The 16,532-nt window shown below is 37.0% G+C and overlaps 1 protein-coding gene across 1 annotated transcript in view; it reads right to left on the reverse strand.

The window, feature by feature from the left end:
- Positions 1–1,145: 1,145 nt before the first annotated feature.
- hfw (leucine-rich repeat domain-containing protein hfw) overlaps positions 1,146–16,532 on the reverse strand; it is a 31,369-nt gene continuing 15,982 nt past the window's right edge. Inside the window, exons 3-9 of the mRNA XM_089636799.1 lie at positions 14,308–14,433; positions 12,982–13,167; positions 12,497–12,666; positions 10,818–11,006; positions 8,846–9,004; positions 5,251–5,361; positions 1,146–4,063 (exon numbers count right to left, since the gene is read on the reverse strand). Coding sequence (XP_089492925.1) covers positions 3,785–4,063; positions 5,251–5,361; positions 8,846–9,004; positions 10,818–11,006; positions 12,497–12,666; positions 12,982–13,167; positions 14,308–14,433 — 1,220 coding nt within the window. The 3' untranslated portion in view covers positions 1,146–3,784. The remainder of the gene's footprint in view (positions 4,064–5,250; positions 5,362–8,845; positions 9,005–10,817; positions 11,007–12,496; positions 12,667–12,981; positions 13,168–14,307; positions 14,434–16,532) is intronic.

Genomic DNA, 16,532 nt, shown 5'->3' on the forward strand with positions numbered 1-16,532 from the left:
GCAGTGCAAGGCGATGGGTCAAGAGAGTCCAGCAGGAGAGGGCAGAAGGTTTCTCAACCAGTCTCTCCCGATTCGGCCAGCCACGCAGTAAGTGGGCAAACGTATCTGCCGCTAACAGCTAGACAAACCTCACCCCCATGAACCCAGGCACCCCTGCAAGTCATTAAACGTAGAGAACTGGGGTGACCTATGACAGGGTGTTGGTTATCCAATAAATGATTGCTGGGGTACCGATTGTTCTAGTTCTATCTCCCAATCATTTCAACCGAAATTATTAACCCTTCAAGGCTCGGAAGGACATTACTAGCCACAAACATCATATTCCATTAGAAACTCTGAAGGACAGATCTGACCGGGGCGTCCATACATTATAAAAGTATATTTATCACTTTTTCTATAATGCGTCGTGAGAGATATGTGATTTGTTCACTGTTGGAAAGATAAATAATTACTCTTCTCAGTTTGTCTCAAATATTTATACTACATGGATGAAATCCAAAAAACTGCCAATTTTTATGATTACAAATTGGCTGGATTTTTTTCATTGAGAGTTAAAAAGTTATTTATATTTTTTTATTGTATAAATCGCATAAAAAGTGAAGTTGCAGTTTTGTTACTAATTCCCTACACAAAAGGGATGTGTTTTCTAAATATTGAATTCTTTCAAAATTATGGACATTTCAAGTCAAAATGTTCAGGTAAGTTTTTTTGTTAACATTTTCATGTTTGATATTAAAATTTTATTATTTGGAAATATCAATATTTATTTGAAATACAAACATTACAAATATAATTTTATGTAGTTTCTAAAATGGTATTTTTTTTACGAAAATTTAAAGGATAAGCAATATGTAGCACATTTCGGGTACTTCGGGAGCATTCCGATATTCCATAAGATTTCACCGTGTCGTTGGGACTTCTAGGAAAAAAAATTTTAAAACCTGAAGGGTGTTACTTTTTCTTCCATGTTTGTGACTCATTAACCTTTGAAATGCAGGGCTCCCGCGACCTATTACTTCTGAAGTATGCCAAGGGTAAAAATTCCACAAACAGAAGGTTACAATGGACTCAACAAGAATAAAAAAAAAAATAAGAAACAGATCGATAATAAAGATGTAAATAAATACTCATTTCATATTTCAGCACATTTATTTAATAATTTTTTATACAAAACAACATCAAGGCACAACTTTTAAGGCCACTTACAATTATTTTGACATTATTCAAAATATTTTTCTGTGATCCTATTTAATTTATAATGAACAGCCATTTTGATATAATTTCAACTACGATTTTGTAAATTCATTCTGAAATTTTAGATAAATGATAATTCTTGTATTTTCACACAATATAATAGGTTTTATACATGTAAATACGGTTACAAAAATATAATCACATACATATGGCATCGTCCTGCCAAACGAACTATGAATTTGTGATGATGGAGACTGCGATGTTGTCCGAAACGTTGGCTAAAGAAGGAGGTAGCACAACAAGGCATAATACCCCAAAAACAAATCACTATAATACTTTTGGCCGTGATAAAATCTCAAATCATATATGAATTTGTATCTTACCAATAGATTGTGTCTTACCAATAGATTGTGTCTTACCAATAGATTGACACAACATTGAAGTATCATATATTATTATTATGAAGAAGCCATTGGCTTTGAAACGTAATTCATTTATATATAATTATATATTATCTTTATATAAACATTATGTATAAAAATTCAAACACAGATAGAGAGAGAGCGAACAACTATTCTCTGTCCATACAAATAGTTCTGTAGAGTATGTAACTAACATAAAAGGAAAACAGAATAAAAAATGAGCTAACTTTTTTCTTCGTTTCTACATAAATCTCACCTTGTGATAAACTTCCCATAAGTGCTCTCCTCAAATTCCTATTTTAGGCTATTCTTCTGCAGTACCCTGACCTTCCCATCCTGCGTCTTCTACCATAATCAGCTCATATTGAGTTCACTTGATCATAATCTTTGTAACCCTGTCATCCGGCGTTCTTTCTCCGGCACCTACAGAATCTTAAAATGATTTCATGCTCAGTAAAATTTTCGAGTTCTTGGTTAATTTTTATTCTGTAAGATCATATATATCCAATTAATGTCATAAGATGAAATCTGGGCATCATTCCGGCAAGCTGGAGGCAAACCATGAGACCATAAATTTGGCAATAGGTGGGTTCGAGAATGCTTTGAATAAACTAATACAGTAGTAGTACATTGATCACTGATAAGGATATTGAAATCACCAGACTGCGCAGATAGGTAAAGTTTGCTAAGCAACGCAGTCCAATGTTCAATGTTTTGCTGAATGTTCGTTTTTAAACAAACCGCCTGGAGTAGATGGTAAATATGAGTGATTACACATTTGTAAAAGTAAATAGTGTAACAAAATATTCAAATTTGGAAACAAGACCGAACTTTTGTTTGCCCGATTTGGGATTTGCGCACCATTGTAAAAAGGACTAGTAATTTGTATTAAGATTCATTTATTGACAAATCACAGAAAGGGAGACGGTCATGCCGCCTCCCGTGCTCCGCGCACTTGATTTGTTCCCCTTTCCCCGATTGGTTGGTCTATGTGTAATTTTAATGTCTATGTGTAAGATCCATTTTCAAAAGTCTGCTAATTTAGTCTTTTCTTTTTGGTTAAGGCACCACGTCTCACTACCGTAGTAATTCTCAATAGTATTGAAGCATCATCTATTTCCAGCTAGGCAAATATTCAGTTCATCGGTAGATTGGTTAAGTTAACGATTACTTTATCTTAAATTAATGAAACATTTACATAAAATTAATACATATACCTACATTATAATGAATGGAAATCATTAAACCTACAGAACACCTGGAATTGCCTACATGCGCCTCCAACCAACACTAGCTTAAAGTATTCTTGAGAAAAAAAACAAAAATATATAAGGCAGGAAAGGCATTTTAAAATGAAAAACATTTGTTAAAAAGGCACCAGCTAATTTACTGCTAGATGCAGATTTTTATACCCTATATTAAGGGTGAACATAAAATCAATTATAAACTGCTTGTTCATAGATGGCGCTAATTTAATTATTTTAGGAAAAAAACACTTTTGCAAGCTCTGCTTCAAAATATTAAGATGAATTGTTTGTTTGCGCCTGTATGGTATGTGTATGGTAAATATATGAATAAATAATCTATATAAAAACTGAATTCTTTCAAGAAAGGCCTACAAACATAATATTGTATTGGCGATTCAATAAAAAAATTGTATTAGCATGTCTTTTGTGAAAGAATTGAGTTTTTATGCGAACAAAACTATTTATTCATATTCTGTATTTAAATACGCAAACAAACAATTAATCTTAATATTTTTAAGCATAGCTTGCAAAAAATCTTAATATTAAATTAGCGCCATCTATGAACGAGCAGTTTATGAATAATTTAATAAGTTTTTCCTTATGTTTCAATTTGAAGTTTATCAAGTTTAACAGTTTTTTTTCTTTCGGGCGACATTATATTATAAGTAGGCACTATTTTTCGTTGGTCTGGACTCTTTCACTATTATCTTTTTTCCGTTGACGTACATCATGGTTCTTTTGTTCATCCTATTTGGAGGTACGAGGACGGTCAGATGGCCGAGCCTTCTGACAAGTTTCCTTCGACTAGGACAGATGAAATTGGATTGTCTGTATGCCCTACAAAACCACAGATTAGGTCTCGTAAAGAAATGAAACAAGCTTAAATTATAAAGTCATATTACAGCTAAATATGTGTAAGATCTATTCGCACAGCCAGTCACAGGGCAACTTGGGCATCTTGCTAGCGGGCCAGGGAAGGTATCCCGCGCTTTTGAACACCCAGTAGTCATAGGTGACCTTGGTGACCAGGCCCAGGAGAAGCAGGATTTCGAGGGCGATGACGTAGAAGATGTAGTCGGTCCAGTCCCGCTGCTGCTGACACATCTTGGTCTCCACCAGGTCGATGACGCGCGCCGGGTTGTTCTCGCAATAGATTTGCTCATAGTCCGGGATGTATTTGGTCTTGTCTTTCAGCCACACCTGAAAAATAAAACAAAAACAAATATTATTAACATTTGCAATGCTGGCCTTTTCAACTCAAATTTATCCCATCGCCATAATGTATTTTGACACAATGTACATGTTTTGGTGAAACTTCACGGGCCAAATAAATATGTGACATCCGCGTAGAGGGATAGCCGCCGATGGATCATATAATATATGCGACAGCCGCATAGATAAGGTTAATTGAGGAGAAAACATAAATTCAAACAGTGATTAAAAGTTAAAATATAAAAAAAATTCATCATCAATTCATAAACTATTTCTTACTAGAGATATTATTGTAGATACTAGCAAGAAACTCAAAAATTATAGGTAGCTAAAAGTATAAAACTTTGTAAATTTCATGCAAACTTACTAACCATCACACCTCGCTAGGGTAGGATCGTCTCATACATTCAGAGTGATTGATTACTCTCAGTATCGCCTATATACTTTTAGAACTACCTCTTCCCTGTATTTTCCTTTCCACTCTCTTCAACCTCATAACATCTAATCGGAGATGCCATACTCCCACTGATTCCGGGCAGTCGGGACTCTTGTGCAGTATTGCATATTACATAGTACACATAATTATAAAAAATACATTCTCTTCTGTTATTCCAAATCTGGACATGACCCTTACTTAAGTATATGATTCGCTGATCATGACTTCTCCATCCATCCACTTGCATAATATATTTTCCTGATACTCTGTCTATCAACTCCTCTACAGGTCTACATCTAATGTCCCAAACTATCGAAAGAGTTCCATTCATGTTTACGTCGGCCTTGCATTCTTTTCGGATCTCGTTCGTAAAAACTCAGTCCCGAATTCCGGTTGTCGAATTTTGAAAACTAAAACTCTTTGAAAACATGCCGCGAATTCTCGTGTGCGACTGAGAGGTCCCAACCAACCATCCCATGCGATAGAAGAGGACAAAGCATAGCAGCTGTCCGTCCATTAAAACAAAGAGAGTGCGCATGCTATTTGTTCTTGAAAACGAAAAGGATAGCGATAGACTCGTGCAAGGTACCATCTAGTCTAGAGTGCACAGAGTAGATATGCAATATATTTATTGACATATTAAATTAAATATAAAATACGCTTCATCAAATAAACATCTCGGTGACGGTCGTTCTTTAAGGGATCCTATACTATAATGGTATACAAAATGTTTACTTACCCGAAGAACTTTTGCTGAGGTGCAGTCACAGTGTAGAAAGTTATTAGCCAATTGAATGGTTTTAGAATATAAATTTCTATCAAATGTATTGGAGAGGATATACGTAGGAAGCTGTAAAAATAAAGATTAACCTATAATAGTGATTTATTTTTGGGGTATTAAGCCGAGTTACGCTACCTCCTTCATTAGCCAACGTTTCGGATGACATTACAGTGTTCATCGTCAGGGCAGATGTGTCTGATGTTGGACACTGTAATGCTGTCCGAAATGTTGGCTGCTTAGCGCAACACGGCATAATACCCCAAAAATAAATCACAGTAATACTTTTGGCTGTGAAAATATCAAATCATATCACAATAATAATAAATAACATATATAATATTACACTAGCTGTATTCCCCGGATTTGCCCGGGCTTTACACAATTTTTTTCAAAATCAGGTGTATAAAGTAATTTTCCTCTTATTTTGAATGTCGATACTACAAATATTAATCATTTTAAAGCTCGATTGGATTCTTATTTGAAGAGAAGAAAGAATTAATTTTTTTTTATTTAAATCAATTCAATTACTGTTAAACTTAGCCTGTCGTCCCACGGGTCGGTAAGTTGACATAAACTGCAAGACCCTGCGCAGAAAATTAAGTTCGTTATAGTAAGGTAACAGCCTGCAGCGCAGTTCGGTGTGGAACTTTTCTGCGCAAGGTCTTACAGCATTTCGTTTATGTCAATTGCTTACCGACCCGTGGGTGAAGGGGCTTTTTAATAAATTAGATATAAACGCATCAGCAGAATGCTGCCTGCTCATTAAATAATAATAAAAAGTGTTCAAAATTCTGCTTCAGGAGGTGGAAAAATGAGAAGGGGTGATTTTTCGAAATCTCATGTAGACTTCCTCTTGATTTAAAGGTCAAAATTTCATAATCTGAGAATAAAACTGTAGATTTGTATGAAAAACAGAGCCACGCCCGCCACAGATACTCTTTTTAATATATTATTTTACATAGATAATAATATAATGTACAGTCAAACTTGGTTATAAACGAGCAGGAGGGGACCAACTAAATTTGCTACTTATAGCCTGTTTAGTACATATTGAAACAGTTTTGGATAATACCTACCATTTTTCACATCATATACTATCATACCTACTATCCATTTCCTTCCATAAAAACCGCCTTACTCACATTGGAAAGAAGAAGATGATTTGTTGCATTGTAAATTGTCGCAAGTGAACATCCGTATTCGTGTCTTGTGGCAAGCAAGTGTAATCGTTGTGTTCTCGTGAATTGGAGTCGTATATTCACATGCTTTGTGCTCTGTTTGCAAATATCAAAATCATATCAAAGATTATCTCGTTTTGGAGGAATTTTCACCCTGTGAACAGTGCAAGTTCGTCGAGAGACCTACTGCCGGGATTCATGGGAATTAAAGGTAGGTTGTTTCCATCATTCCCCATTTCCCGTGATTTTCAAACCCAATTGAATGTGCTTTTTATACTGTCGTTTCCTTGTGGATTTGATTTACAGTCCATTTCCGTGTAATAGAACACGGTACATAGCCGTTAAACGTTATATCCAAACTAGGCTTTACAAAAGTCATATGTACCTACCTACCTGCCTCTACTATCAATATATTTGCAAAAGTACAGTATATTTTCAAAATATGAGTAGGGATTACTTATTAAAAAAATATACACTTTCATTACTCAAATTTACCATCAATTATATTGTTTTAAAGATTTCGCTTTTATGCTTCTCAATTTCCTCTTCAAAACAATCAACGCATTATAACTATCACCACCTGGTTCAAAGCTTCCAAGAAAAATATCACTAAATTGTCTATCTTATTATCACTACCTTCTGCGTACTGTACCTACCGCTTGTAAAATCGCACTTGTCATAAATAACTAGCTTGCTGATTGTTTTGGTTTACAGCTGTAAAATTTTACTTGTCACAAACCAACCCGCGGCCCCATTCTTGCGGCCCGCATGTCAATTTCATACGGCCCACTTGGCTATAAAGAAAAATCTAAATGTTAGGGGGAATTCTTGAAAACCCTGGCTGAGAAATTTTTTTAATTTACATTTTGTTTAATTTACGATGCATTTCCTAAATGGAACCAAATTTGAATAACCAGTTTGCATAACATGAAATTTAAAAAAATCACTTTTGAATATCGCTGTCAACCTCATCAACGCATCAATGGAAACAAAAAAAAATCCGCTTGTAGGTCGCGGCCTTTTTGCGGCCCCTCTGTTGAAAAAGTTTATCATAAATTTACCCCCTGCAGGTTTGTAGTTACTCGTAACTAGGTACCTTCATAAACATACGATGAGTTGTAATACAAAAGAAGACGTAAAAGGGAAACAAATTTCGCATGACTCGCAGATTTTATGACAATTTTACTCTGTGCCTGAGGGATAGCAATGTTTCACATGGCCGACTAATTTACACAGGTAGTGCCTTAAAAATATGTTTGTTTTCAGACACAATGACCCATTCATGTATTCCGAAATTATGTTGGCAATATTATTTGCTCAGTATATCGATGAATCGACCTCGTTATAACAGCCAACAATTATATGAAGATAAGGCTGAACTAAAATATCGTTGTGTAATTGCTCATTATAGCCGTTAAATCGCTATAGCCGTGATCGTTATAACCAAGTTATAACCAAACCTAATCCAGTATGAAACCATTGTATGATTCTGTCCTAAAGACTGTGATGGGCTGAATATGTGGAAAGAATGCCAGATGACAGGACACCAAAAATCATGATCAAATGTGGAAGCGATATTAACACATTTCGGCCAGGTATTTTTCGAGTCCGGGCGAAAATAAAGGTCCCGTGCGAATTTCTTTAATTTGTTTTAAATCGCTATATCTTAGAAAATAATTAAAAATTCAGCATACCCAAGCTATAAAAGTACTAAAAGAAAATCGAATATTATTTTAAATGCAACTGAATTAACTTTGATATATGTTTATTACGGTCCGCCTATCGGTATTTGCTCATACCTGCTTTCTTTAAATACGCCCGACATCGCGAGCTCGCTTCCACATAGGAGTTGAGTGGGTGCGGAACGGAGAAAGAGATTCGAATCGGGTTTCACGGTCATAAAAACCACTAACAAATAATATACTATCCCTTTGTTGAAATACCGATGTAAACGAAAGGCAAGAAAATAAATTTTTAAAAAGACTTGCATTACGATTCGATAATTATGTACATATATTTGGGACCTTTACAAAGAGATTGGTATATAATATTCATGTAAAAACATTGAATAATTCCGTCTTTTCTGCCATTGAATTGAGGCTGGCGCAAAAGGTAGAACTACCCTTCCCGCCGTTAAGCATCAATCCACCGAACGGGTAGAACTACCTTTCCTGGCCGAAGTGTGTTAAGGCAGACCTGAGATGAACTAGCTTTGTCGAAGAAGACTGGAGCAGGATAGGAAGTACTGGAAACGAATGACGAGAAACCGTAGTTAACATTTGTTAAGGAGGCTAAATTCCGTAGCGACACGGTGACGATGAATAATAAGTATTGTGTAATTTTAAGTTTATAGGTGTAGATGAAAAATAACTTACGGATTTCAGCTTGTTTGCTCTGAGGGAAAGAATCATAAAGTTGTCTATAAATTTAGTTCCCTCCAGCTCCACTATGGACTGAATGTTATTGTAATCGGCGTGTAATTCCCTCATTTGTTCGTATGAAGGATGATCAGACAGTGGGGCGAGGGATGTTATCTGAAAACATGTAAAAAAAAAAAAAAGTTTATTCTCATAAAAAAAAATGCAGATTATTATTATTATACATATACAGGGTGTTCGGGGGTAAAGTACACTTACTTCTGTGGTGATTCTACATGACAGGACAAGTAATAAATAATAATAACTTTTTTTGAAATTTTCATTTTAAATTAGTTTTTAGGAATAAAAGTTGAATTGTTTTTATGGGAAAATAAACATTGGAATTTCAAAAAAAACAAATTCTTTTTTACTTCTACCATCATGTGGAATCACCTCCTGAAGTTAACGCACTTTATCCCCGGACACCCTGTATTATAATTCCTATCTTATGAGAGTACAAGGAACAAGACATATCACGCCCAGCACATTGTGTAAAATAGTTACAGATTTCCTCATTGGAGACATCGTTTGGAAGTGTTGAAGTTTTGAGGAAAAAGCTTCACTTGTTATAGGTTAACCAAGACATTGGTCATTGTGGTTACCAAGTGATCCAACCTAATGGTTCCCATGCAGGCGTTGCAGATTCAATTCTCTGCTTCCCAATCTTCCTCTTCCCCATCGCCTTCCCTTCCCCCTCCCTTTATCGTTACAAGATACCCCAATTGGGAATGCCATAGTCCGTCTGGCTGCGAAATAGGGGAGGAGCAGTTGGAACTCTTGCACGGTATTCACATTAAACAACATGTTCCATTTACAATGGTATTATAAGGAGGAATACAAACATCGTCAGGTTATTAGTAATGTCGGAATGTTTAAAAATATGTATATGTATATATGTATATATATATATATATATAGTACCTATGTTCGGAGCACATATTCGTTAACACAAGACGGCAATTTGCACGAGAAACTTTTCTAAACTTCAGCAATATTATCAACTAGTAGTTGCTAATTTTGAAAATTCACGGAATGTAACTTGACTTGTATTGTTCCACTTTTAAAAATGGCCTACAAAAGTAGGCCATTTAAAATAGACATACAATGTAGGTAGTCAACATAGCCTCTCAGAAGCTGGGCATATTGTACAGGGCCGGCAGATACTGTATATAGTAAACAACTGCGACCCAATCGTAAGTGCGCCCCACTGTTGAATTTGGAAAACCACCTCTCGTCTGGAGCCCCAAAATACTTGAAAAAACCCTCGACTCTGTGCAGAAACGGGCGATCCATTCATAGTTTCCCTTTCACAGATTGCAATCTTTAAAGCACAGCCGCCACGTAGGTATGCTGTCCTTGATCTACCGATATCACAATGGAAGATGCTCGGAGCAATAGTGTCATTGATTTTTTTCGGCACCGGTGCACAGTCAGGAAACACGCCAAACGCGTGCATAACGTATGTACACGGTTGACATTTTCCTCCTTTCTATGACGCGTTCTTGAGTTCAACAGCTGGAACGATTGGCTAGCCTCTGTTTCCTCCCTCCTACAACCTGGGTCTCGTCAAGACTCATGTTTACTCCTTCCTCTCCTCAAAAAGGCCCTCAATACATCATCCCCAAAGATAACATGTTAACATTCCTGCCAGACAATGGCGGCAAATAACTAAATTTATATAGTATTTGGTGGTGGTGTGATTTCTATAATTAATTAACATACAATAAAGAAAATATTTCACATAAAATCCATTAAAATGTGTGAAAGAAAACTGACTAAGGTATTTTCTCAGATTAAAGCCATCCGCACACTGGTGATTTTTTGAAACGGTATCAGTTTGATTTTGAAACAGTGACGAAACTGCTGCCGTGACAAAAGTCATCCGTGTGCATCTAGCCTTAGACATACAAAGGAAATTATCTTGACTTACATTATTATATGAAACATTGAGCTGAATAGTGTTGGGAGGCAGCCTGTGGGGTAGTTCCTTGAGCTGACGGTTAGAGCAGTCCACCCCCACGGAGAAGGTGGGAGGCTTGCCGGGCACTATGTCAACCCGCACCATGTTACACTGACACTTTACTCCACCAGATGATACGTCGGGGCAGTCGTATTGTAGCTGAAATTAATTCTCATTGTTTTAAGGCGTTCCATGACAAAACAACCCTTTTGAAAAGTGATGTAAATTCATGAAGTAATGAAAAAAAAACCTAACCTCTCTATGGTGCTAATTTTCTGCTATATTGGGAACAAGGCTCAGATACCTGGGTAGATACTTGGTAGAACAAGGAGACATAGCCACATATCCAATGACAACCCTGGTGAACTTTATAAAAGACCGACCGAGAGACCGGGTTACTGTTAAAGGAATGAGGCAAAATGGGAAATAGCGCAATAGGCCTATGGCCTAAGTGCTCACGGGAACTCTACGTTAACCGTCTCATCTCTACTAAAAAAAAAAGGTGTGTTGAATTGTCAGTATGCTCCAGGCGCCAACTTAGGTGACAAGGTGCTGATAATACCTAATGCCTAGCACAGCGCCCTTTACTTTTTACTAGCACCAAGCGCTGTTTGGCTCAGGGCCGGCCCAGGCAGTGTAGGCATGCCCAGTTTGTTCTACAGGTATTTTAATGGAGCCTGCTCGAAGGAGTTTTATTTGAAGCAGCGTTGATCACCTGTGCCCTGGTGCACGCAAAACACAATGGACACGAGCGGAACACCCATTCAGAGTTTATGTTGGCTTCTTATAAAAGGCCTTTTTTCGAATCATTTTTGTGTAAGCGTATGACCGACATCTGTTTTTTTCTTTTTCATATAATAAGGGTCTCCTCAGGATTTGAATTCATGAATCCCACCCTACATCCCCTACCTTAACCGGCCTCACAATGCTGCCCAACAGGGTGTCGATATAGTTCCCCTGTCTCTACATTGTACAGACAGGAGCACTATTATGACTCGTGATATAATTTTTTTTTTTTTCTCTTTTTTCACATCAATATCAAATGGCGTTCAGAAATTTTTGGTACATCTTGAAAGGGGATGATTTTACATCACATTCTAGGGAAATTTTATGTTCGAAATTGTTATTTTGTAACACTTACTTTTCAAAGAAGCCATTGATTAGTTTTAAATCAAAATACAAAACTGCTTGGAAAAAACGCACATTTTTGGCAATGTTTTCTTTTTAATTTTTTACATGAAAATTGAGTTATGCTATTTTCCTGCCCATTGTCCGATTCTAAAATGAAACATAACCTCACATTGGAATCTACTATAATCTGTTCTCGGTGTTGCCATCATTATTAAAAAAAAAATAGTTCCATTTATTAAATTTTTACAATAATTTCCTGATGAAATTGTCTGGGTGTGTACACATCAATACCAGTGGCGGTCTTTGCAAGGAAGCAGGGGAGGCTGAACCTCCTCTAAAAAAAATAGAGGAGAAGAGGTCAAAAAGATGCGCGTATCCATATACAATACAAAATATAGTATAACTAACTTTAATTTAACTTTCAACCTATCCAATTATTATTATTATTAGTGACGCACAGTACCTACTGACACGTGACTGGTATGTGTGAATGGACCTTTATAGTTAAAGAAGTTTACCTCGTGAATAACTTCCACCTGCCGGATGGGAACCAGTTCGGTTGTGTTGAACCAGTGAAAGGTCTTAGATGAAGTACAGAATGTTGTGTTCACGTTTATGAAATTCAGGTGTCCCTTACTGTATCTCTCTAATGAGTCCAGGACACTTTTGCAGAGCATCTCGTTATTACCTGAAAATAAAAATATAAAAACTCATTTTTAAGATAAAACTAGATTGAGGATGTTTCACAGATTTTCAAATGTAACATTACATAAAATGGCACTAATGGCCATTTGAAAGGTATCCATTAAACGCTGATTCTGGTTTGTTTCAGCTTGTTCTAAGCATGCTTTTCTGCTGATCATGATTTGTTTGTACATTATTTGTAAAGAAATCAATTATCTTTATGACGTTCAAATGATCTTACTTCCGTCTGTTAACAGAAGTTACCGAAAAAAGAGACTACATAAAAATAGATATAGAAGTAAAATAATAATTGTAGCACCTTTTATGTCGAGAGCGAAATGGCTTTGCCGTCCGTTGAAGTTGGGCATCACCTTGAGGTTGTTCTTGGACATGTCCAAAGTGGTCAAATTGTACAGATTGACCAGCGCACGGGGGGCTGTGATACTCTGTATTCCGTTGTTCGATATGTTCAGGCAACTGGCCGGGGAATATTTCAAGAATTCGCCTGCAAATAAAACAAATTATTATCACATCTTGAATTGTGTCTCGTTACAAAATTTTTTCTTCTTAGTATGGTGGAGATTATTCAGATGCAGAGGTTAATCAGCCAGTCGACGGCAATGTGTGTCACTTGGAAACTGATGAAGATACATTCTTCTACGATGCGTTCTTTTGTTTGAATATGTCCACATTCACACAGTTTAGAATCGGTTAGGCCTCATCTATGCATCATATACGCACAACGGCATGTGACTGCACCGGATGGGCTTTAATGAGGTTTAATTAACGTCTTTTGAAAGAGCGAAAACCCTAGAAGTGTAATAGTTGGATCCACAATAAGGTGCCTGTTGTTCACGTCCAAAAGCTACCACTGAGTTCGCCAGGACTCTTCAGGGACTGTGTTGTAATGGAAGCAAATTATTATATTCACCTTCCATCCAAAAGGCTTTCCTGGACGTGAGGCAGCTGGCCGGGAGGTTTGCAAATTCAAATTGAGTCTTCATCTCATCTTTGTCTCATGAACACATCGAATGCACAAAAGGAATGTACCGGTTGTCAAAATTTCGGAGTCTCGGAAGATTTTTTAAAAATATTTCTCTTCTTTATTTGGAAGTTTTATTACTTCATTCCACTTTTTATTATAGACGGCACTTACCCAGGCATCTTCCGATTGGTTCAGTTCATCAATCTAGCTATATATAAAATATTTGGACAGGTAAAATGGCTGCCATGCTGCACATTCAGAAGTCAATCCCCCTTACTTATAAAAGCAGTGTAAATATTTCGTAAAGTGTATGATAGGAATAGTCAAAAACTTGATTTATAACCACATCGTAAGTATGGTTACATCATAGTTAACTAAAAGCCGAATAAAAAATAGACGCGCAAGACTCTATAAGTAAGATGAAAAGGGTTTATTATTGATAAGGAGTGGGTCTGCATAACACTCTGGCCATATGCACAATGTATTCCAATGTTTCACCTTGACAGTAGCGCAGTCTCTTTAATGAAATTAACCGGAATCATTTTAGGTTGTCTGGCGATGTCTCCTGTTTTCACAACGTAGCATCCCAGGTATATTTCTGGACCTTCTTCCTATTGGTTGATTTATCGAAAATATTACAAATAAATGCACATTACTTACCGACAATTTCTTTAATATTTCCATCTGTGACGGACATCGAAATAAGTCTACGCCATATTGGCTGCGACACGTTCAGCTCATCCAGCGTTGCATTCAGGATGTGCAAGTTTAATATTGTCTGGTTCACTAAAACAAAAAACAACATTGGGTCATGTAAAGATTTGAAATAACAGAAAAGAATGAGTGAGACGGTTATATTAACATGAACAAATAAAGAAGTGTGTAGCAAAGCAGAGTTCTGGGTAATGGCGTAACGGCGAGTAAGTTGGCCACCCCGGGAATTATTTATTGGATAACCAACATCTCAGCGATAGATCATTCAAGTGGTTTACTGCTTTTGGTGACGTAGCAGGGGTGCCCGGGTTCATGGGGTAAGGTTTGTGTAGATCTTGGCAGCAGAAGCACCTGCCCCTCTACTACGTGATGGACCAGATTGGGAGAGACTGGTTAAGAGAGACCTTTTGACCTCTACAGCGGGGCTCTCGACCCATCACTCCTGCACTGATCCCCCTAGGTTCCTACCCATCCCTCAATTTTTTTCTTTTATTAAAAAGACCCTCCACACAGCATCCCCAAAGATGACATACGTCATCAGGGAAATTGTGAGTCTACTGTGTAGAGCTAATGTAAATTTTTTTTTTTTTTTTTAAAAGCGGAGATGGTTTACACGTAGTTCCCGTTGGCACTTAGGCCATAGGCCCATTGTGCTATCTCCGATTTTACCTCAATCCTTTAACAACAACCCAGTCCCTTCAATAAGGTTCACCAGAGTTGTCATTGGATATGTGCCTATGTCTTCTGGTTCTACTGTATATCTCCCCAGATATCTGAGCCTAGTTCCCACCAAGGCAGGACATTGGCACCATAGGTGAATCGGAGTCTCTCCATCCTCTTCACATTTCCTGCATCAATTGGTGTTTTCTACTCCCAATATCTGCATGTGTCTCCTTCGTTGGCAGTGTCCCGTTAGTAGTCCTACCAGTTCCCTCAGCGAGTTTCTGTCCATATCGAGTAGTTTTTTGGTTCGTCTAGGGTCTGGTCCTTTTATGAGTACTTTGGATTGTCTCCTTCCAGGTGCCCTCTTCCATTCTTTGCCGTGCTGGGATTTGACCCATCTATCAATATGTAATTTTGTGTGGCAAGCTGCTACTCCTACGGCCGGCTCAGATCCTACAAGTGGTGCTTTCGCCCCTTTCCGTGCTAGTTCGTCGAAAGAAAAACATTTACCGGTTATGAATAACCTGATATGTATTTGAAAAACTCCTGCTACCATATTATAACTGGAAAACGTTGCTTGTGCAATGATTGAGGACTAGTTAGCAGAGAAACTAAACCCACGACGCCTGGGTAAAAAACCATTTAGTTATTTAATATTATCATTTGTTCAGAAAACAATATATGTATGCACATCGAAATGTGAAGCAAATTTTGTGGCTGATGCGTTATTTATTTGTCCTTACAGACTTTCCGTTTCTGTACTTACAATGCAAACTAGATAAGACCGATGTGTAACTAGAGACAGTAAATATTAAAGCACGGTTAACAGGTAAATACCAGAATAGATGCAGAATACGTGCAACTTGCTAAGTGTGTTAAGCAAGCACTAATGGACTAGGAAAATATTGAACATTTCAATTGCAGCGTTTGTAAAGCAAATGCTTCTGAAAAGGGTATAATTTCTTACATAAATGTTGTGCAAACTATCAAATGAAATACATAATATTAGCGGCTCGGAAATAATAATAATAATAATTGGATGACTTGTAAAGCGCCGTTTTTGTGCAAAATCACCTCAAGGGCGCTGTACAAACTTATAATACATTTCTACAGTGATCTATGTTATAACTTAACTATTTATGGAGATAATATACAGTACAATACTTACCTGGTAGGTCACTTGAGATTAACACTTAATTAACATTATCTAATTGTTTATTAGCGAAATTTAGATACAGGATTTAGGACATAATTGGAAAATTGAATATAACTGGACTTTCTCTTAGGAATGGTATATTTAATTTAAGGGTACGACAGCTTAAAAAGGCAACTTTTTAGTTTAGACCTGAATTCTGTTGGACTTGTTATGGATCTTAGTTCCGGAGGGAGTTTATTCCAAGCCTTCGGTCCAGATACTCCGAAAGCGCAATCACCAAACTTAGTGTTTGGCTTGCGCTTAGGTTCTATCAGTCTGCCTACAGCTGATGATGTTGCTGATCTAAGATGAA

The sequence above is a fragment of the Hesperophylax consimilis genome, chromosome 10 (genome assembly GCF_061612785.1).
Source record: "Hesperophylax consimilis isolate HC1 chromosome 10, BYU_Hcon_1.0, whole genome shotgun sequence".
In the NCBI taxonomy this organism is placed as follows: Eukaryota; Metazoa; Arthropoda; class Insecta; order Trichoptera; family Limnephilidae; genus Hesperophylax; species Hesperophylax consimilis.